Source organism: Protopterus annectens, chromosome 11.part0 (assembly GCF_019279795.1).
Source record: "Protopterus annectens isolate FY-2018-M chromosome 11.part0, PAN1.0, whole genome shotgun sequence".
Taxonomy (NCBI): domain Eukaryota; kingdom Metazoa; phylum Chordata; order Ceratodontiformes; family Protopteridae; genus Protopterus; species Protopterus annectens.
Genome location: NC_056745.1, coordinates 252,369,808 through 252,393,557, shown reverse-complemented (window position 1 = coordinate 252,393,557; position 23,750 = coordinate 252,369,808). Strand labels below are relative to the sequence as shown.

Here is a 23,750-nt window from a genome sequence, read left to right as displayed (position 1 = left end):
GATCAACTGGTCATCACCCCCACCAGAGGTGACAACATATTGGACCTGGTCATCACCAACATGGGCGAGCAGTGTTCCACACTGGAGGTCAACCCCTCGCTTGTTAGATCTGACCATAAACTAATCACTCTGGATATCCACATTCCTCCACCACCCCCGGTCAAAGAAACCACTGTGAAAAACATTTCAAAAGCAAACTTCACTTTACTTAAGACCGAGGTGGGAAGTTTCAAAGCCCCCATGCTAAAGGATAACGCTGTCCAAGTTGCAAAATCCTTTACTAATGCACTCTATGGGCACCTACAAGAATGCATGGATTGTGCTATCCCAAACAAAACCAAGACTCACTCCTCCAAGAAAAGGAAACCAGTCTGGTGGACCCCTGCCATAAACAAGCTATACAATAGAAGGAGGACACTAGTACAGAAAAGAGTGAAATCCCAAGAAGGGAATATATCCCTGATCAGTATCAACAAGAAACTACATTCCCTCATAAAATCATCCAAGGCTAGCTTCAAAAGAAAAATTGCCATGGACTCCAAAGATATCCACAAGGCATTCTTTAGCTATGTCAAGAATCTAAGTGGCAATTCTCAGATCTGCTCGGAGTTAGTGCAGAATGGCACAAAATACAATGAACCAACAGATATAGCCAACATCCTGGCAGACAGGTTCAGTGCAAACTTCACCCTCCTCTCACCCCCAAAAGGACCCATAACTATACCAGAAGAATGTAGTGCCCCTGAAATCACAGACACTCAAGTTAAAACAGCCCTCTCCAAAGCCAAAAACGACACATCAATGGGACTGGACGGTGTCCCAGGCTGCATCCTACACGAGCTCAAAGATGAACTAACCCCTCACCTAAACACACTGTTTAAACTCAGCCTCTCCACAGGCTACGTGCCCACAGAGTGGCGCACTGCAACGGTTATTTCACTCCACAAAGGTGGAGCCACAACAGACCCTGGGAACTATCGCCCTATAAGCCTGACTAGCTTGGTCTGCAAAGCTATGGAGCACATCATCATGGATCTCATTAACAGAGACATTGGAAACCTCCAAACACTGGACCTTACCCAGTTCGGCTTTGTTAAGGGCAGATCATGCCTCCTAACCCTGGTGGACTTCTTTGAGACAGTTATCAAGGCAATAGATGAGGGAAAGGTGGTCCACACAGCCTACCTAGACCTTGCAAAGGCCTTTGACACCATTCCCCACTCAGGTATTATAGACAAGCTCACCAGCCTGAACATAAACCCCTACGTCATGAGATGGGTTGCCAACTGGCTCACAGACAGAACCCACATGGTAAGAGTTGCAGGAGCTAGGTCTGACTCTAAACCGGTTATAAGTGGCATTCCCCAGGGCTCAGTCCTAGGACCCCTCCTGTTCGGCATATACTTCTCAGAAGTACAGACAAGTACAGGAGGACTATGGCTGACCAAGTTCACAAACGACTGCAAACTAGGGGCTATAATTGACTCTTCGGCTGACACACACATCCTCCAAAAGGGTTTCACTGAGACAGATACCTGGTGTCAAAACCATGGCCTCAAGCTAAATTCCAAAAAGTGCATAGTCATCACCTTTGGAAAAAACAAAGTACCCACAAACTACCACATAGGTGATTGCCCCCTAAATACAGAAGACATAATAAGGGATCTGGGGACCCAAGTAGATAGTAACTTCTCGTGTGATAATCACATTGCCAAAGTGGTTAGAAAATCCTTCTATGTGGCCCACCTAATCACAAAAGGGTTTGCATCCAGATTGAAAGAAGTCATTGGGCCCCTCTATGCATCACTCATCAGACCCATCATAGAGTACAATGCCCCATTTGGGATGTACCTTACACGACTCCTACAACAACTGGAAAGACCACAGAAGTACCTCACCAAGAGGATCACTGGCCTCCAGCAGATGACCTATGCAGCTCGACTGAAGAAACTCCAGCTGTACTCGGTTGCATACTGCCTACTCAGAGGTGATCTCTGCCTGACATACAAGGCCATGTCCAACCCAGAATTGATGGACATGCTCCACCTAAAAAAAAACATATCCCCTCGAGCCACACACTCCAGGGATCTAAACCTCACCACATCAATAAATAGGACGTGCTGGAGGGATAGATTCCTGTCCCAAAGACTTCCCATGCTCTGGAACAAGATTCAAATCTATATTAGGCAGAGCTCCATGCTAACCCTTTTCAAGAAAAGCCTTGACGAGTGGATGGGAAACAGACATTTTACCCCAGGGATCACTTCAATGTCTCTGCTAGACAAAGGCACAAGGAACTAATCTAAGGGGGTGGCAAAAGCCAACACATTCCAGCTAGGCTTATAAATGCCTTCAGGCAGATAGCCTAGTACCTACGTATGAACCTATGAACCTATGATAGTTAAGTAACTGAAACAGGAGAGGAAAATACAGACCCTTGTCTAGGAATTCAACCCTAGATCTCCCGCATTCTATATGGTTGTTACCAGTTGTGGACCAACAGAGTCCCTAGACAGTGAAGTACTGAGGTTCTCTTTTCTTTCAACTATGAAACCAGCAGTATGATGCATATATATGTATATATGTATATATATATATATATATATGTATGTATAGTTATCCATACATCTATACAGACACACACACACACACACACACACACACACACACACACACACACACACACACACACACACACACACACACAAAGATTTAAATGTACAAATCATTATCCTAGCATTAAAAAAAAAAAAAAAGGAAAGAAAAATGTTGATACTTTTCTGGGATCCTGACCTAGGTATACTACATCCCTTACTATCATCACTGCCGCCAATCAATAAGGAGTCTTTGGGCAGTTAAATACTGAGCTTTCTGTTGAGAGCATTTATTTTTCCTTTCAGATAGGAAACCATCAGTGTGGTGCTATTTTTTAATTCACAACCAGCCAAATTCAGGGCAATATACAAGAAAAGAACAGGAAAAAGAAAGAGGCTGCCTGCTAAACTACTCCAAAAAGCAGGGCAATGTTCCCACTGAAATGTAAACCATAACTCAGGGTGACTTAATATACATTGCTGTCTCTCACAGCTGTAGCAGAACACAATGCAGTCCATCACTAAGTCCAGCTGTAGAATAAGATATACCAATGCCCAAGCCACTGTTGTGAAAATGATGTGACTTTGCACCTTCTTGTAAATCTCCTTGCCCTACTTTCTGCACGGGTGGCACAAATAATATAGAAGGAATGTCAGAGTGTTAACAACCTTCATAGACAGACAGGCTGCCTTTCTGGGGAACTATATTTCCTATTCACATACAGCCCGCCTTTGAAACAGAATGCTTCAGTTCATTTTTTTTATTTTATGTTTCCGTGCAAAAAAAAAGAGAGAGAGATAGTATGATTTTTTTTCTTTTCACAACTTGCTTTATATGGTTTCACAAAACATGCACAACATTCGTTACCAGATTCTTACAGCATAATTGGGGAATGCTGCAAAGTCAAGCAGCTTTTCCTAGTAGACACACTGTCATTACTGGGACTTTTCCTATTAATTGTATGCATGCACTGTTTTATGACTACTCATTACGAGGAAGTGTTTTAATAGCATTTTGAAGTCTCCGGGGTGCCGACAACTACTGTGAAAAGGAAGAGCTAACTGAAGAATACTTTCTACCTACAGCCACATTTTTTCCCACATCTTTGAAGTGGGCTATTTATGGGACAGCACTCTTGACCTATAAGTTGATGGAATTTGACTGGTGTTTTGTTACACTTTTCCTTTGTTTAAAAGAAGAAACTTGAAAATCCAAATCTAAATTCCAGCTGTCAGATTTTATAACTGTTTATTTCATGGAATTAAATACTGCATACAGTGCTCATACTATGTAGGCTCACTTCAGTATTTGAGGACTTCCTTTTCCTTCATCTTTAAAGGATGTTACCAAATGTGCCACTACTTGAAATTAAGTCCAAGTTACTAAACCCTTTTTTAATGCTGGAAGCTTATGAAAATAACAAAAGTACAATTATTGTGACTTTGTAAATCACAAAGTTAAACACAATAAAACTGTAGAAATGCTGGTCAGCCTAACAAAAAAATGTTGCAGAAATTTAAAATCTCTTTGAAACAAAAGAGTTATCGGTTACTTCAAAGAAGCTAAATCCTCTTACAGAAATACATTCAGTAGGGCAATCCTACTATGCTACAGATTCTACCCTTTTTCATCATCCTACATTTCTATAAGCTTGACTGCCAAGTATGATAATCCACCATACCTATAGCCAGCATATGAGACGGTTCACTAACATCTACCTGCAGGCATGTTACCTATATCTCAATTTATATTCAGCTGTCCAGACTTACAGGGTGTATGCATGTTCTGTGTCCAAAAAGGGAAGCAGTGCCCACTAGGTATTTCTAATTGATATTTGCAGTTCATCATAATACTTACAATCAAATGCAATGCACAGTGTTCATAACATGAGGTTTCAACTTCTTGTGCAAATTCAAAAACCCCACCCTCACCCCAGTATTAATTATCTGGTCATTTGTAAGTACAATATGTGAATTAAAGTTACTTTATCATAGATGAAAAAACTAATACAATCCCTAACTTTAAGAGGGTATTAAAATATAGTTATTCTGCAAAGTTAGTAGTCCAGGATAAGAGGAAATTGGATTTTTTTGTGCATTACTCACACTGATGCACACTGACAAACATCCTGTCTGAGAAATCTACTATTGTCTTTATTTGGGACCTACAGACCCTGCCTCTGCAAAACTCTAATCTTCATTCATATATTGCCTTCTGAGAATATAAAATGCAAGTCTGCCAAGTAAGTTACCAAAAATAAGTTCTGCAATATTAAGCAGTCCATGGAACTATTTTGATTGTTTTGCTGGGATCAATGTGTGCCTGTGACTGGTCATTGTCAATCAAACAGATTTCAATACTGCAAAGAACAATTCTTTCAAACCAAATGGTAATCAACAATTGGTCATTTTAATAATAATAATAATAATAATAATAATAATAATAATTATTATTATAATAATAATAATTCTTGCTATTTTTGAAACATTCAATGTTTTGCAGCAGAAATACTGTGGCTTTCTGGTACTGTTTCAGGCCCAGAGAATCCTCTCCTTCCTAAAGCAGTGTTCCAAAATACCAAAAATGTGAAAGACTTCCCACCAACTGATTCAGGTGGGACCTGCACTGATTTGGGGATTGCATGCAAAACAGACCTAATATTTGAGACTCTTAATATACTGCTCTTCCCTAAACAAGTTAGAGCAGGGTCACACAATATAATACAGCTTAAGTCATATTCATTCATGAAACCAGCACTGCAAAAGTTTCAAGGTAACCGCAAAAGGTGGGTCATAATATATTTCTTCTTTGTAGATTAAAGAAAAAGAAGAAAAAAAAACTTTAGCATAAGATTTCATGAGCAAACAGTGCAACTCATACACATTGACTGTTTAGTTGTGTTATGTTCCTATACTGCCCTTCTCCAGCTTGTGATATTGACCGCTGCCAAAAAAACATGGACAGCTGTGGGACTTCAAAAATACCTTTGTTTATAAAGCTCCAATAATCTCCTCCTGCATGGTAGCTCCTCCCTCTGCCTTATCTGTATTCAACCTTTCCAATGTCTCTGCAGATCAACACCTGCTCCTTCCTACGTTTTCCTCTAAGCCCCACTGCATTGACTCCAGCCCTTGTCTTTCATATAAGTATGCATGTTGTATCTTTTAAGTATGGAAAATCATAAACTTGAGTGGGATAGAGCTGAGTCACCAATGACATCTGCATCAAATGATGTTTGGTAGAAGAACACGCGTGGAAAATACTTTTTGGCGATCTTTGAGGCTGTACATTTACCCACTGTTGTTAGATCTCAGAGTTGTTATATATAAGTTGGGGAATTTCCCCCATATGGAGCAGTACTGCGAAAAAAAAAAATGCTCTTTGTGAAAACTGCCAAAAACATTTTTGGCAAGTGTTTTTCTACTAAACAGCATTTGTCACTAATGTTTTCGACTTGATTTGAATCCACTCAAGCCTCCCTACTATGTTTCTATTCATTATAGTACAGTTACTTTGTCTCTGGCATAATTAATAGCTGCTGTCCTTTATGCTGCATAAGGTTCATCTACATGCCAGTTTCTATCCTAATGCGTCCCAGCTTCATGCCAAAGCCCAAGCCTGGCCTTTGGCAGTATGCACTCACTGGAATTTGACTCTTAAGGAATGACTGTTTTTTACTGTACAGTATACATCATCATTGTGATAAAAGACCTTTTGCCCTGGACATCTGATTATTGTTTTACTTCTTGGTGAAGGTGACCTTAATTTCACATAACTTGGCAGATACGGTTACCAGCTTTTCACAACCATTTTAATTGTGTTACTTTTGTTAATTATAAGTTTTAATTTATATAATTTGTTAATCTGTTTTTCAAAATGATAGTATGAATACAAAATGAGAGGTGCTGAACGTGATGAATAGTCAAACACACTGAAGCTAAAACTAGAAACACAACAAAATGATTTGATATGTTTAGCATTGAATATGAGAAACATTATGTACACCATTTCAGAAGTACCAAAAGTGAAACTTTTAATGGGTGTTGGTCAAGGTACTGCCTTCCTCAATGGTTTGCATTAAACAATTAGCAAGTAAGTAAGTAATTAAGTAAGTAAGTAAATATCAAAGTAAAATAATTATGCCAGTACAAAATAAAGATAAAACACTAGCAGTTAATCTCTTATGCATAAAAGTAGGGATGAGTGGCATAAAGGGGACAAAATGATGCAGCCTGGTTTTACATGAATAAGAAACTGCAAATAACCCCTAAGAACTGTAATAACCTCATTAAAGATGGAAAGCTCTCACAACACATCAGATAAATGCAAAAATTGAAGAAGAACCAAAATATATGTCTCAAATTCATTGAGGCTACAGCAGTACATTATGTCTTTATATAAAAAAGAAGAAAATAAACTGAATAACCAGGAAAATAATAGGGTGTTGTCTAATGGTCACATCAGTACTTTAATAATGTCAGCTCTAAAGCGAGATAACTAAAGCAATGGTCGTATGTGTGTTCAGCCCCCACCACCACAAACAATTATCCTCCTTTAATTGAGACTAGGCTGTTTATGAAGCCACATGTCATAAGATATTAGGTTTTAGGTTCCAAAAGCACATTTCACAAGTTTAACAGTTGTATGACATTTGGCTTTTCCACTGTTAACATGCGAGAAGCATATGAAACTTACTTGTTTTCACAATGACATTTTGAAACATTTCCATTTGTAAAAACTCAAAAATGCCATGAGATATGGTTGTAAAACTACATTTTACTGTACCAATATAATTTATTTACTAATCACTGCTTATGTCTATTAAAAATGTTATGTTTTGGTCTCCGTTACATTATACATCTTGTAGAAAATCATAAATGTATGCACTAACAGACCATGGTCAGTAAATCAGAAAAGCAGTATAAACTGTGGCTCTAGAAACCATGTAGAACCCCCTTAATGCATTACTGAGGTAAGGTATGTGTTTGAAGTAATGTTTTTAAGTGCTGTCACTATAACTACCCATTACAGTTTTCAGAAACTGCATATATTTAGGAATCTAGAGAACGGCTTTCATAATTTTGCGACAGCACTCAATTAGTAGGCCTTTTATTTTGCCACACATTTCAAATACACGGTACCACAAAAAAAACAATGATTTTTCACATCTGTGTATGCAAATTCCATGAAATGAGGCTATGAAGTTTAAATGAACTGTACCTAGAGCGTTCTTAATATCAACAACATTTATTTATTTTATTTATTTTACATTTGTTGACTGGGATAGTCTGACGCGATATATGTCCATTTTCAGTGGAGGCCCGGGAGAAAAGCTCCAAGATAATAATACACATTGAACATTTAGTAAATGCTAGTTTCAAGCAGATTACAGTCATAAGCAATACCAGCATTTAGCACATATAGTATTAACTTATTATAAAACACTTTACAAAACATAACATTATTTTCAAAGTTATATATACATAACATTACACAAGATATAAGTAATAACAGCTTGAGTAACCTTCAACTGCTAGGTGTGCTGTCCTTTTATTACTGAGGTCTTGCCTTAGTTGTTAGTAGCTTATGTGGATGTCCATGGCACTTATGAAATAGTGAAGGGAAATTTCCCTAGTGTCTTAGACAAATTTCCCATAGTCAGTATGAATACCATCTCAGGTCTCCCCTGAAGGTATATGGCAGGCATACTAGGACTAACTACAATAGTACAATAAAATAAATTGGTTAGCACAAATATTTTCCTGCTGGACAGAGCACCTGTTGCTGATATTATGTGTTGGTACTTTTTTCTGTGTGTTACACTATATGCTGAATCAGTGAGCGTTACTATCTATTAGTGAGTATAAAATGGAGGCGATTGGAAAAGCAAAATCAAGTTTATCATTAACTTTCTTGTGTCCCCCTCCAAATGCAGATCATAAGTGTATCCAAAGGCTGACAATGAAGGCTTTAACATACACCTTCATAACATCAACAGTACTGACCACAGAGTGATTAATAAGCTTACCCCTAGGACTGGGTCCATACTACTAAGCAAGACTTTTTATATCATCCTGGGATGGATTTGGAGCTTTTTTGATTCTTTTTTTGCCATCACCTTAACCCTGCTCTTACTTTTACATTCATACTCTTATTTGCAGGTAGTGTTTGTACTTCTCCTTTTAACTTTAGCTAACCATACTAAGCCCCCAACTTTGTCTGAGGGGTTTTAGTTAGGCAGAACCCACCCACGAAATGAATAAAACTGGCTAGTACCATTCAGCCAGTTTACTCAGCAGCTCTCTAGTACCTTTTTCACTATCCAGGCTGGAATCACCGGTGTTGCAGATGGGAATTGTCCTTCTGTAGCAGTGGGTCAGCTCTAACCAGGTGTTTTCACCAGAGGGAGGCAGTACATCTTAAATAAATAAATAAATGACACGGATTGGTAAGGGGACATTGCAACTTGTGTTTTTCACTGCTTTTTCAGTTAAAGGTGTCAATATGAAAACTGTACAAGTGAAGTACTTGTAAAGTAAACAAAAATAAGACTGGAGAGAAACTACGTAAGTATAAGGAAATATATTGTCACAGATTTCACAAAACATTTTTTATGACTTTTGTTGCTGAGCATTGATCATGCTCTGCTCACCTTGTATAACCTCTCATTCAGAAAAATACAATGCAGAGGATTAACCAAAATGCTGAAAAGCCATTCAATATATCAAAAGATGAAGAAATGATGCCAATTAAAAAGAAACAGTTCAGCAGCATTTTTCATAACTCATTTTGAAATAATCATTAAGACATTTGCCCTCCCCTTTAATGAATGTAAATTCACAAATGAAAAATAATCACATTCTGAATTTATTCTAGAATGCAAAAGTGCATAATAAACACAAGCATGTACTCAAATAAATGCTCATCATTAAATCATCAGTAGGACTGAAGCCACTAAACACATCCAAAGGCTGACCGTGAAGGCTCTATAGCATTTTCAGCTCAGATCATAAGATGCCCATTGTCATCATATCAAGCAAAACTTATGCTACATACATCTGAAGATTGAATCACTACTAAAATTTATGTGAGACCAAATGACTACACAAGATTCACTTTTATATTATCAGTCTTGGCATAAAGCAAAATTTATTCTACAGAAAAATAAATATTTGAAGAGGCTGAAGTTTTGCTCAACATATGCAGTTTCATTTTATTAAACCAGTTACTAAGTGGCTTTTCTGAAGCTGCAAATTTTGGGATGGATATATCAGTCCTTTGGCAATTCATGGGAAGGATAAAATAGTAACCCTGGGCTACATAATGCCTGACAATGAATCATTCTCTAATTTGTAGCTTTCAATACTATAACATACAGCAAACCGCAGAGCATATACAATCTTGGTTCTCATGTAAAAGGTAAAGGGCATATCTGTGGCCTCAGCCATATGTTCAAAAGTAAAGTCAGTACAGGAAATGCAGTCTAGAAAAAATACCAGAAGTGTTTGGGTAGTTCAGTTATGGACTACAAATTAATGTTTGTTACATATTTATTTATTTATTTATTTATCCACATTCTTCAAAAGGACTTATTTAAATATAAGCTGCCATTTTACTTCTGCATTGTCTAAAAGCTAATAAAAAGATTTCCAACTAAAATATGCCAAGTACATAACAGAACAAATATGCTCACTTCATGTATCAGCAAATGATTTCTATACTTCAGTTTGATATCTGCTACAGTATATTATAATAATCTACCAGCCTGAAACACTTTTAATCCTTATGTAAGTTAACTTCTTTATTTTGTTAACCCAGTCACATTATTTATTGAACAATAAAAGGCCATGCTTTTATTAATATATACAAAATCTGATGTGCATACACTGAGATAATATTGTAACAGCTAATTGTCTGTTAAGATACAAATATGTCTATATTTAAGCACACATAGATCTACAGATGGGAAACAGAAAATTTATCCCAGAACTGCCCCTTGTCCTACTAATGAACAGAGGCAACTCCTAAATACTTCATTACATCCATGAATCTCTATAAATTATCTACGGATTGATCCTTGTTATTCTCATTAGGGGTAATATATAATTATCGACCATGGTCTACCAAGGGCTAGGTTATTTTAAGCACAAGAAAAGGGAAATTGACTAGGCTTAAAATGGCCCTCAAGGATAGCTAGCCTAGTACATACCTATGAACCTATGAAATAAACATCTCTTTTCAGACTGCATAGTGCAGGCCACTGAGTGCAGCAATGGACAGAGGAACAGAACCTATGCCCACGTAAGTTCAGGGATGAATACATAAGTATTCAAAAATTCTCATGCAGATACAAAAGAGCAGTGTGTACATAACTCAATACTGGTACCATGTGCTTAACTTCACCATCATCAGTATGATAACAGCTTGCTAGCACTCTAGTATTCTTGATTTACCAGATTGTTTTTCTTTAGCTCTTAGCATTAGATGGACTTATTCTAGTGGCAACCTGCAAACAATTTAATATGTACTCATTAAACTGGATATAACACATTTTAAAAGCAGTCTCAGACATCTATCAGTAGGAGTTATAGTCTGCAGTCATAGCTGCTACATTAGTCCTTCTTGTATAGGCTGTGCTTTACTACTCATCAACTTGAAATTAACTGGTTCTACTGTCTCCAGAAAATAACAGTTTCACACATAACTATACAAATTGCTTTAGGGTTGCCATTTTCATGTTCAGTAAAATTTGTGTATGTGTATGCACATGCACACGTGTGCATTGTGTGCGTGTGTGTGTGTGTGTGTGTGTGTGTGTGTGTGTGTGTGTTTTATACAATGACATGTAAGATACTTGCAATCAATAAAGACAAGTAGAAACGTATCATCATTGCTATTGCAAGTTACAGGACAAGCAATGACTAAAGGAAAGTAATGCATTTCACCAGTAAGATGATAAGTTCATAGCTTTTCTACTGTGAGACAAAAGTGATTTCATGTGCAGCTACACCACACCCCAAAGAGTACAGTGAAAATTGTATATTTCTTTAATATTATAGTCCCATCTCACCTTCCCTTCTGAAAGTGCACACATCACTTCAAATGCTTCCTTCTTATACACTTAATGCATGCTATTTTCAACTATTGTCCCTTTCAGACATGAAGACATTTTCACGTACATTATCTTACCTCTAAAGAAAATGTGCACGTATCTTTGTTGTTAGCTAACTTGTAGAACTTTTTTGCCCTCCGTAAATCATGTTTCAGAATGAAATACAGAACAAATGCATTGAATTTGAGTTCAAGGAGTATGCTCACACTTTTGCCGGCATGTTAATGTTTTTCTTGACTCCAATTCCCCAGCTCAATATTGTAAGATCCATGAAGCTCTGATCTGCTTAACAACAGGTCTCTTCTAATTTTCATTATTAACCTACTGTGTTTTGTTTGCCACCGGTGCTCTCTCCTTATTTTTCTTTTGTTATAAAAGTCTGTCCGCACCCTCACACTAACCCTACACTAAAGGAGACGATAGGTTCTGGAATATAACTGGGAAAATCAAGTGCAAAAATATAGTCTCACAGCTTATTTGTTAGATCACCTCAACAACATTGCAAAGTCCATTTTTTTTCCTGGAATGGATTAATTGATACTTGCACCTAAAGGTAGTGCTCTAAATTTCTACAAGAAAAAAAACTTTTTTGAGTGCTATACCAATTCTTATCTTTATAGTTATGAATTTCTAAAGTCTCTCAAGTTATATGTTTAGACAAGTACATGCAAAAAGTACATTTATTTAATTTACTTATTTAACATTTGTTAACCGGGATAGTCCGACTGGTTCAATAATGGGCCTGATGAGATGTGAGTTAAGAGAAATTCACACTTCTCTGACTCTAGTTGAGATAATTTTGGAAATTAGATGAGACAGAGAGAAGCCCTTCCACAACTGTCAAATGATATGGAATTATCTACAAGAGTTCCTAGATTCTTTATTATGGTTTCTGACTGGAGGGCTGTTTCACCTATGTTACATGGAAACATTTTGTTTACCAAACTGAACCATGCTACATTTTTTCATGTTTAATTTGAGATCATTGTCTTTTGCACCATTTGTTAACAACTTCTAACCTATGTACAATAACAACTGATTTATAGTTATCTGCAAACATAGAAAACCGTAGGCCAGGAGTGTTGGCCTGAAGGTTTGATGAATAGATGCCAAATAGCAGAGGACCCGATACTGAGCCCTATGATTACTGCTGGTAACTTTTTTGCTTTCAGAAGTGGCACCTGTGACTTTAAGCATGAGGATTCTGTCTAACAACACTTAGTCACCCAGTGCACAACATAAGGACTTTTATTCAGATTTACAAAGTCTGTTAATAATGTCTGCATGAAGAATAGTGCCAAAGGCTTTGGTCAGGTCCAGATATGGTATACATACTGCTTAACTCCTATCAACTGCTTTGGCTACTTTTTCAAAGGAAGGCCTTCCTTTAACAAAGCCAAATTGATGAGGGTCCAGGATCATCCTTCAAAGTTTTACAGAGCAGGGTAGTGAGACTAATGGGTCTACAGTTACCATGATCTGTGTTTGGGCCACCCTTGTGTACTGGCATTAAAATGTCCATTTTCTAAGCTTCTGGAATGTAACTGGTGGACAGGCGTAGATTGAAGAGGTTATGTAGGAGCTCAGATAGGTCGTATTTACCTCTGATAATCAGACAATCTAGTGTATTATCTGGGCCCATGGATGAGGAGTTCTTAGCTTTTGAAAGGGCTGAGATAACTTCTTTAATAGCAATTAAAGGGGTGGTTGGGATTGTGAACTCTTTTGAAAAGTTATAACTGTGGGTGTAACTTCCTGACAAAGCTAATGAAAGATGTTTAGTTATTTTTGGTTTTAGGGGATATTTTAAGTTCATACTCAGCTGAGAGCTTTGTAATGGTTCTCTCACAGTGATTACTAATTTACTTGTATGCTCTTAAGGTAGATAGAATGAAGCCTCTCATAAGCATTAAGCAATTTCCTTTACTTGTTATTCAATTTAGTTTTAAGCATTAAGCAATTTCCTTTACTTGTTATAGAATTTAGTTATATGGGTATTCCAGTACAAAGGATTGTTTTTATATTTCTCATTTTATTTGATGCAGTTTGTTGCAGATAGTTGTACTGATAAGGCAGTCCCTATTTAAGTGGTAGTAGAATTCTGAGGCATGGGCAGCAGCTTTAGCAAATCATATCCACTGTAGGATAACTAAAGTGGGCGTTATTTAGGTCAGCAAGTAACTAAAGAAGGTTTGCTTTTGAAAGGTCCCTAAACTCAGAGGTATTTATAGGGTAAATGGCACCAGCTTTTGAGGAAAAATTTACCAATTTATTGTCTGATTTAAGAAGACAAGATGATACATTTGGTAATGTGGAAGAAATAGCCATCTTCACAAGAACTAGTTTAAGGATGTTGTGACCATTAGTTCAATGTTTACTCTTTGTAAAAGACACTCTTTGTAAAAGACAGCCAGCATTTATAATATCAAGAAAGCACTGGACATACTGATCATTGGCAGTGTAGTCAAGCCAGTTCATTGATGGATTGTTGGGATGTCTAGTTATTGTGAAATGTAAGCTGTCCAAATACGATTTGCTGAGATGGGATCTTAAACCAAAAATTCTTATGTGTTCCCACAATCTCCCTAAATATCCTTTTAAACAGTGCCTTATGATTCTTTGCTGGTACCTCGCTACTATAAAAAAAGATGTCATACAACCTAAAACAATTCTTTTTTGAAAACATTTTCTCATTTACAGGACTACTTATGATTATTTTTTTATTATTTTATAGGTGATGCAGCCAAAACATAGTATATAATATCAGGGCATTGACTTACAGTTATGACTTTACTCTAATTTGGATGAAAACTATGGCCTGGTAATGATTAAATGAGAGCCTTCTTTCTGAAGAAGCCCAACATGTAGTGCTCACATTGCTGGCTGCATCTATATAGGCACACTTGTTGCATTTAAAATTACATACCTCTGAGTTAATACAATTCCCCTCTGCCTTTATTTCTTTGACCATTAACATTTGATACCGTACCATTTCAAATCTAATCAAGCTACTCTTTGCTGAGATAGAACTCAAATTCATCATATTCTGTACCCAAAGTTTTTTTTTTCAATTTAGCAAGCTAGCATGATATTGGTAAGCTCTTTGCAGTCCTTTAGGTTTATAATTGTCCAAATATTTAAACACTGCTTACTACTTTACTGGCTACTTTGGGCCTTTGCCATAATTCCAAATGTAAAATAAAATAAATCTGAACATCCTAAACTTGTTTTACCAAACTAGACTGATTAAAATGCAGCACACTGCTATAATTTATGAGTAGTGCTATGATTTTGGCCCTCACATTTATCCTTGCTCATTCAAGACTTACTTGTGTTTTTCAAAGTCAGACTTGTTTATGGGTACATACCTTATTAAGTAAATAAACTAGTCCTATATAAAGATTCCATTCAACTAAATGTAAATAATTTAGGGTATAAAGAGTCTTTTACTATGAAAAATAAGAAAGTTCACCTCTTTTTGACACAGTTATTATCTTTAAAGGTGAGTCCAATAATTTTTAATGTTTGGAGGTTGAGAGGTACATTTGGGAAAATTCTTTTCCTATACTCCATGAGCTTAATATACCAATTCTGAAAACACAGCACCTCATGGGGTAAGCTATATACAGTTCAAGGTGCTGTCTATAGTAATGCTAGTTTTCCCTATTCTGAAATTAAAACCAGTTTCACCACAACTGCATCTGCAAATTTGGTTTTCAGAGGTTCATGTCCAACAAATAACAGTGGTACCCACCCTCTCACACACACACACACACACACACACACACACACACACACACACACACACACACACACACACACACACACACACACACACACAACACACACACACACACACACACACACACACACACACACACACACACACACACACACACACACACACACACTTGACATCCAGAGGAATATACAGCATAATCATCCAACTCTGTACTCCTCCTGTTCTTATGTAAAATGTTTTTCACATCATGACACTGAGTAATATAATCCATATATTGCCTCGCAAGTCTGATCTCATTTACTTCTGTCTTACACATCTCGTCCTGGGTGGAGGCAGTTTGTTCTGCAACAATGCCAGTTCTAACAAAAGAAACAAAATGAGCCCAGCATACAGACAGGAGACATGCAAGTGACACTGGCATGTTATGTAAGCAGAAGGAGCCCAGTATACAGCCAGGAGATGTGCAAGTGACACTGGCATGTTATGTAAGCAGAAGGAGCCCAGTATACAGGCAGGAGATGTGCAAGTGACACTGGCATGTTATGTAAGCAGAAGGAGCCCAGTATACAGGCAGGAGATGTGCAAGTGACACTGGCATGTTATGTAAGCAGAAGAGCACAGCATACAGACAGGAGATGTGCAAGTGACACTGGCATGTTATGTAAGCAGAAGAGCACAGCATACAGACAGGAGACACGAGATGTGCACTTAACACTGGCATGTTATGGAAGCAGTAGTCTTCTTGGAGAGTGTGACCTTCTGGGTTGGGTATGTAAAAATCTACAGATTCAACTAAGAAAAGAGAGGCATTGCAGACCCTTGCAAACAGAGGAAAGGGTTGTGCCATCATAAAAAAACCCTTGGTGACTGGATAATGGCTTTTCATAGTCAGCTCCCACTTGAAGGGAAAGGGAACAAATTGACCTAAAATAAAAAATGATGTCCAAGCCACATGAAAGTAACACAGAAATAATACTCTGTCAGTTAACTACTCTCTGTTGCTCACAAAAAGTAAACAAATACATAATCACACAAACACACACACACACACACACACACACACACACACACACACACACACACACACACACACACACACACACACAAATAATTGCTTACATACATAAATAAAATCATTAAGCGTTTCTCAGAGCTGGAAAATGTGGTAAATGTGCATTCAAATTTTTGTTTGAGAGAGATCCTCTGTACAAATGATCTGTTTGAGTACTAAAATAAGATTTTATAACCACTCTAAATAAAAACAATTTTGATTTTCTATACTGTCTGCTTTTATGGACCATCTGAGTGACAGACTGCCTGTCCCACAGAAAATTCCAATGAATTTCATTTTATCACTTGAGAATTTTTATTATTATTATTATTATTATTATTATTATTTTGAATATGTCTACTATAGTCACTTTGGAAGATCTATCTCAGGAGGGATGTTATGCCTTTAATAGTGTGCCCTATGCAGTGTTTGCTCTTTTCCAGCCGTGGGGATCAATGAAGAAGTATGCATTCTACCAGCAATAACATCATGCCATATTAGTGCTTTTCTTCTCTGCCTGACATCTTAACACCATTTCATTTACGGCACCTTTTTCCACTTTATTAAACACATTTTATTCTTATTTTTGCCAGTGATTTCCTTTTCTAAGCTGTTCGCACATTCCAATGTCTGCAACTGCTGGCCCGTGAGCTAAAACTTTAAAAGTTTTGATTTCCATGCAAAAAATGGCAGTAATAAAAGCTGTCATTCGACTTCTGAAATTGTAATCTCTAGATCTCGGGATGCCACAACAATGCATTTAGTAATAACTCAAACTCATAGTAAGTGGTTTACTAGTTTATTTTCTGAAGTGCTTTCTATGTACAGTTTGCAATACCTTATTTTATCACAAAAAGTTCTGGTTTCCTGACACATTATAAAGACATATAGGCAGTTGGTTTGGCAATGCTATACAGTGCCACTAGCTGTACTGTACATGAGGGCATTTATGCCCTGTAAAGTTATAACAACATGTCCAGGATTAATTTCCAGACAAATTCACACTATACACTGTAGTATGATGTAACGTCTTTTGAAAAGTTGAATAGAATTAGCGGCATATGGGTCTAAGTAATTTCTGTCTGTGTAACACCCCAAAAAAGTTTTTGCTACAGCCCCGTAGTAAAATCAGCCCACCCATACATATCAACCTGTTAGTGCCAAAAGTTTTTGTTACAGCCCCGTAGTGAAATCAGCCCACCCATACATATCAACCTGATAGTGCCAAAATAATGGAAGAACAATGGTCCGAACTTCTGCAGAAATTTTAACCATTGCTCTTGTCAGCTTAGAAATTTGCTAGAATAACAGGTTTTACATTAGCATACTTTTTCTGAAGGACATATCTATCATTGTTTAGTGACTACAATCATCAATGATTTGCCAGAAAGTTACAAATTGTATGTGAGACAGACCAAAATATGCAGCAAAAATCTGTGAAATTTCGAACAGTTGTGGTGAAGTATGCAGCCCCAAGTCTTAATTTCTACTACAGCAATTATTTAGATTGCATTGTGTACTTGTGTCACATACAGATTGCTTGTCTGTTGAACCAAAACTATTCAAATAGAGATCATCTTTTTAATATGTCTTTGATCAAAGTGCCAATAAACATACTCGGCCAGAAGGTACAGGATGCCTCAATAAATTGATTGCTTCTTAGCAGTCTACTAATTGTCTGCCATAACCAAAACTCCCCACATAGTTTTACCCTGTACGGTATGCTAGCACACAGTTATGTGTCAATACAAATATCATATCCAAGACCAAAATATGTTTTAAGTTAATTGGTAACATAGCACATTGCAGAAAGAAGTTTGGTTGGCACAACTTTAGCTCTGCTACAGTAAGAGTAGCTTAGCACCAAACTGAAGGAGTCAAAATGTAGCAATGTAAAACCGACTTTTGAATGAATCTTGACTGCAAAGTGAGTAAGCAAATACACAGCTCTACTTGGCCCAAACAGAGAGCATTGCTCTGACACTCTAAGACCCTGTGCTGAAGACAAGTTGACTGCACTGCACTGAGACAAAAATCCCTGAACTCAGAACAAGCTGTCAGCATTGCAGTGAAGCCCTAACTCCATGAGCTCAGACCAGGCAGAGTGCATTGCACCAAAGTCCTAACTTCTCAGACCAAGCTGTGTGCATTGCACTGAAGCTCTAGCTCCCTCAGACCAACCTATGTACATGGCACTAAATCCTAACTTCCTCTGCTCAGTCCTGCCTGTGTATATAGCACTAAGCCCTAACTCTGAACGCAGGCCAAACTATGAGCCCAGCAATGAAACCCTAACTCTCAGCACTCAGAACAAGCTGTGAGCATTGTGGTGAAGCCTTAACTCCATGAGCTCAGATGAAACTGTGCACATAGCACTAAGCCCCAACCTCCTGAGCTCAGACCAAGCTTTGAACATTACAGTGAATCTCTAAGTCCCTGAGTGCAGACCAACCTTTGTACTTTGCACTAAACCCTAATTCCTGAGCTCAGACCAACGTGTGTACATAGCATTAAGCCCTGACCTCCTGAGCTCAGACAAAGTTGTGTACACTAGACTAAGCCCAAACCTCCTGAGCTCAAACCAAGCTTTGAACATCACAGTGAATCTCTAACTCCCTGAGTACATTGCACTAAGCCATACCTCTCAACCTCTAAAAACAAAAAAATCTGGATAAAGACTAAAATAATGAAGGTACAAAGGCCCAAAAGTTGGGACAAGTTTTAAATATTGCACTCAGGAAATTGCTAGAATAAATGATTTGTATAAACTTACATTTTATGAAGGATATGAAGTCTAAAGGTCAAATGTACATCATTATTTAATAACTTCAAACGTAAATGGTTTGCCAGAAAACCACAACTTTTATGAGCACCAGATCAAAAATAAGAGGCAAAAATCTGGACACTCTGTGAAACTCTGGACAGATAAGAGGCATGCACTAAGCCCTCTCCATTTACAAAGCACTAAGCTCTAACTCCCAGAGTTCAGACCTACCTATGTACATAGCACTAAGAGCAAACTCTCTGAATACTGACCAACTTTTGTACATTGCAATAAAGCCTAACTGCCAAAGCCCACATGAACCTGTGTACATTGCACTAAGCCCTAACTCTCTGACCTCAGACCAAACCGTGTATATAGGACTAAGCCTTAACTCCCAGAGCTTAGGCCAATCTGTATATGTTGTACTAAGCCCTAACTCCCTGGGCTCAGACTGACCTATGTAAATTGCACTAGGTCCTAACTCCCTGAGCCCAGAACAACCGGTGTTCATTTTACCAAGTCCTAATTCCCTGAGATCAGTCCAACCTGTATACAGTACATGCGTCTAAGCTCTAACTCCCTAAGCCCAGACAAACGTGTACATTGCACAAAGCCTAACTCCTTGAGCACATAGTATTAAGCCCTAACTCCCTGAGCCCAGATAAACCTGTGCACATTGTACTAAGCCATAAATCCTTGAGTCCAGACCAAGCTATTTATGTTACACTAATCCCAAACACCCAGAGCTCAGACCAGCTTGTGTAAGTTGTATTAAGCTCAAACCCACTGAGCTCAGAACAACCTGTGCATATTGCACTAAGCCCCAACTTCATGAGCTCATCCCAAGCTGTGTCAATAGTACTAAGCCTAATTCCCTAGCCTAGGACCAAGCTATCTACATAGCATTAAGCCCTAACCCCCCTGAGCTCAGACAAAGGTGTGTACATAGTACTAAGCATTAACTACCTGAGCCCAGAGCAATCTGTGTATGTTATACTAAACCCTAACTCCTTGAGCTCAGACTAAGCTGTAGGCATAGCACTAATTCCCTGAGCTCAGGCCAATCTACTCATAAAAGCAGGTAGCAACTTTAGTGTTCCCAGTATTATTCAACACATTCAGATAATGAAATCCCTTCCCTTCTCTAGCAGAAATGTGTGACACTCAAATCTAAATCAGTGTACACTGAACATGACAGCAAGTGACAATACTGTAACATATTTTAGTTTAGGTGCACAGTAACACACTGCTGTCTGTCAGAAGAAATCCTCTAGTCACATTTTATTTGCACAGCTTCACAACAAAGGATATCTGCATTAAACAGAGCCTTGTCAAAGTAATGTTTTCAGCCTCACACATTTAGCCATGAAAAGAAAATTCAGCTTCTACACAAGACATTTTCATGTTTTATTGCACAAAAGTTATGATGCACCCCCATCTGACAGAACAGTAGCCTAGACATTACAATAAAATGTTGAGAATGAGTGTGACAGTCTGCAGTAACAGACAGCTACCATAACAGTGAGCAGGTCAATTAACTTCCTTGGTGCTAAGAGGTCATCCAATTAAACCGGCCTTGTGTTGAAAGGCTTTTAAGAAGTTACCAAAGAATTAATGAAAATAAAAAAGGAGATGAGACAATGAAATTCTACCTTTAATTTCTCCATAGTTCCCTGATCCCATAGCTAGTAGCTTGTCTTTCCAGTCTTTCGATAATAGCCTTTCAATACTGGGGGTTTCTGAGGGAGGGAAAAGAGAAAACAAAGGAAATCAAAAATGGCCTTCTGCACAATACAGCTCATTAAAAGTCCATCTGCTGAAATAAAGTAGTCCATTTTTAATGGTACTATACATGGTGCTGACTTCATCAACAAAACAGATAAGCAAACATACAAAAAAGAACGAAAGAAATGTGTTTTGTCACCTGCTGTTAGAAAATCATTAGCCTTTTCTTCCTGAGAACAAAGGCATTCTAATTCATGAAAACAATGAAAACATCAGAAAGCTTGGCTCTATTGTTTTCTAATTTAATGGACTAGTTCCTTTTCAGAATGGAAGCTTGTCAGTTTCAGAACTGTTGGTTCTTGTCAGAAGAAATTATGCTTATACAGAAATGTGAGATAAACCAAATGACTCAAAGATGTGCTTCACATAATTATATTCTTCCAAACACCCTTTCAAGTGACTTCATTTATGTTTTCTAAGGTGTTAAAACTTAACTTAGAAAAACATATTTGACAACATATGAGACATTAAATTTTACATATTTCTTGTAATTTTCAATACTGCACTTCTGTATAACATGCTACATGTCAAAAAATACAAGTAGTTCCCAGTAATACCAGTCTCATCATGAACCTGAAACACGTGGAATTAGGAGTACACTAGGTCTTTGCCATTAGGGTTGAGAAGAACTAAGCACAAATTATCTGCCCAATTGGCATTAGCACATACTGTGATTATCACTGTTTACAGACTCAAACTACTTACTATTACTAAAGCTAAGTACAACCATAGTATTCACACCTTGCCAATATATAGGGGTTTAAGAAACAAATGCGTAACTGTTAAAGGGTGGACAAATATATGAAAGAGAAGGAAGTTGAACCTTGCCATGCAAAATGCATGCGGTCCGCATCACCCACTTCCTTGACTTAAACATGTCCAGTAAATTCAACTTCAATTTTTTAACTGTAAAACCATATGAATGTGTGTTTTGCACCAGAATATACTAGCTGCCACAGCTACCCAAATCACTGAAGTCAACTGAAAGAGAAAATAATTAACTGCAACGACTGATACAGGTGCTGGCATCACAACACCAAGATGCAACGTGTCTCAGTAAAGGAAGGAAAGGAAAGGTTAACAATCTGCTTGCTTTCACCAGGGATGACCTGCACCTCCCCTCACCAGGGATGGCCTGCACCTCCCCCCTCAGGGGTTCTGCATACTAACACATTTTCTAACCCCACAGTGCTCTTTTAGGTGGAGTTCATCCTAGACATTCCAGTGCAACAAATCCCAAACAAACTTGTATCAGTTTGGAACTGCTTGGTTCTAGAAGCCCACATAGCAAAATGCCTGACCTTGATACCTTCCTGAAACTAAAGTGCAGTGACTGAGAACTGGTTCAAGGCTCTAGAGAGCACCCTGCATTACCAGGCTATAACTCATACCACACTTTTCGGCCATCTAACCTGGACCAGAACACCAAAGGCGGAGGTGTGTCCATGTTCATTAAGGATATCCACACCTCCAGGCTAGTTGCACAGCAAAGTGCAACTAACTCTGGGCAAAACTGCAATCCAAATTGTAGCTTGCTACAGATCCCCCACCATGCCCCAGGATTCCCACTCCTCTTTTCTTGATATACTGGAAAATATTAGGGTTCAAGCAAACACCCTAATAATGGGTGATTTCAACTACCCCACCATTAACTGGTAAAACTACTCATGTACCAACTACTTCTCTCAACGCTTTCTGGAATTCATAAATTCCAATGCCCTGGATCAACTTATCCACACTCTGAACAGGGTCAACAATATCCTAGACCTAGTCATTACCAACATGAGTGACCAGTGTTCCACACCTGAAATCAACTCCTCGTTGGTCAGATCCAACCATAAGCTAATCACCCTAGATATCCGCATCCTGCCCCCACCCACCATTAAGGAAACCATGGTAAAAAAATTTTCCAAAGCCAAATTCATGCTTCTTAAGACAGAAGTGGCGAACTTTATGACATCCATGCAGATGGACAATACAGTTACGACTGCTGAATCCTACACAAATGCACTCTATAAGCACTTACACAAGTGCATGGATCGTGCTATCCCAAACAGAACCAAGATGCTATCCTCCAAAAAAAGGAAGCCAATCTGGTGGTCCCCTGCCATAAACAAACTCTAAAACAGAAGGAAGAAACTGTTGCAAAAGAGAGTAAAATCCCATGAGTGGAATAGCTCCCTGGTCAGCCTCAGTAAGAAGCTGAGATCCCTTATAAGATCCTCCAAAGCTAGCTACGAAAACAAAATCACCACTGATTCTAAGAGCAACCACAAGGTATTCTATAGCTATGTCAAGAATCTCAATGGCACCACACAGATCTGCTCTGAGTTACAGCACAATGGCATGAAAATTACAGAACAACTGATATTGCCAACATCCTGGCAGGTTTGCTGCTAACTTTACCCCCCCTCTCACCCCCTAAAGGGCCTATATATATATATATATATATATATATATATATATATATATATATATATATATATATACAGGAAGAATGCAGAGTCCCTGTAATCACATCTATGCAGGTAAAAGCTGCACTCTCAAAAACCAAAAACACAGCATCTATGGGACCAGTCAACATCCCAGGCTGCGTTTTACACGAACTTCAGAATGAAATTGTTCCCCACCAAAGCACCATGTTCAATTACAGTCTCACGTCAGGTTTTGTGCCCACTGAATGGCGCACAGCAACAATTAT

The 23,750-nt window shown here is 38.0% G+C and overlaps 1 protein-coding gene across 8 annotated transcripts in view; it reads right to left on the bottom strand.

Moving 5' to 3' along the window:
* Window positions 1-23,750, bottom strand: part of SOX5 (SRY-box transcription factor 5) — a 1,045,264-nt gene that overhangs the window by 458,908 nt on the left and 562,606 nt on the right. For 4 of the 8 annotated variants that reach the window (XM_044087686.1, XM_044087685.1, XM_044087683.1 and 1 more), the window contains exons 4-5: window positions 20,917-21,003; window positions 8,906-9,013 (exon numbers count right to left, since the gene is read on the bottom strand). The exons of 1 other annotated variant lie outside the window; for it this stretch is intronic. In XM_044087686.1, coding sequence (XP_043943621.1) covers window positions 8,906-9,013; window positions 20,917-21,003 — 195 coding nt within the window. The remainder of the gene's footprint in view (window positions 1-8,905; window positions 9,014-20,916; window positions 21,004-23,750) is intronic. 3 more of the 8 variants (XM_044087687.1, XM_044087688.1, XM_044087690.1) reach the window with 1 other exon arrangement.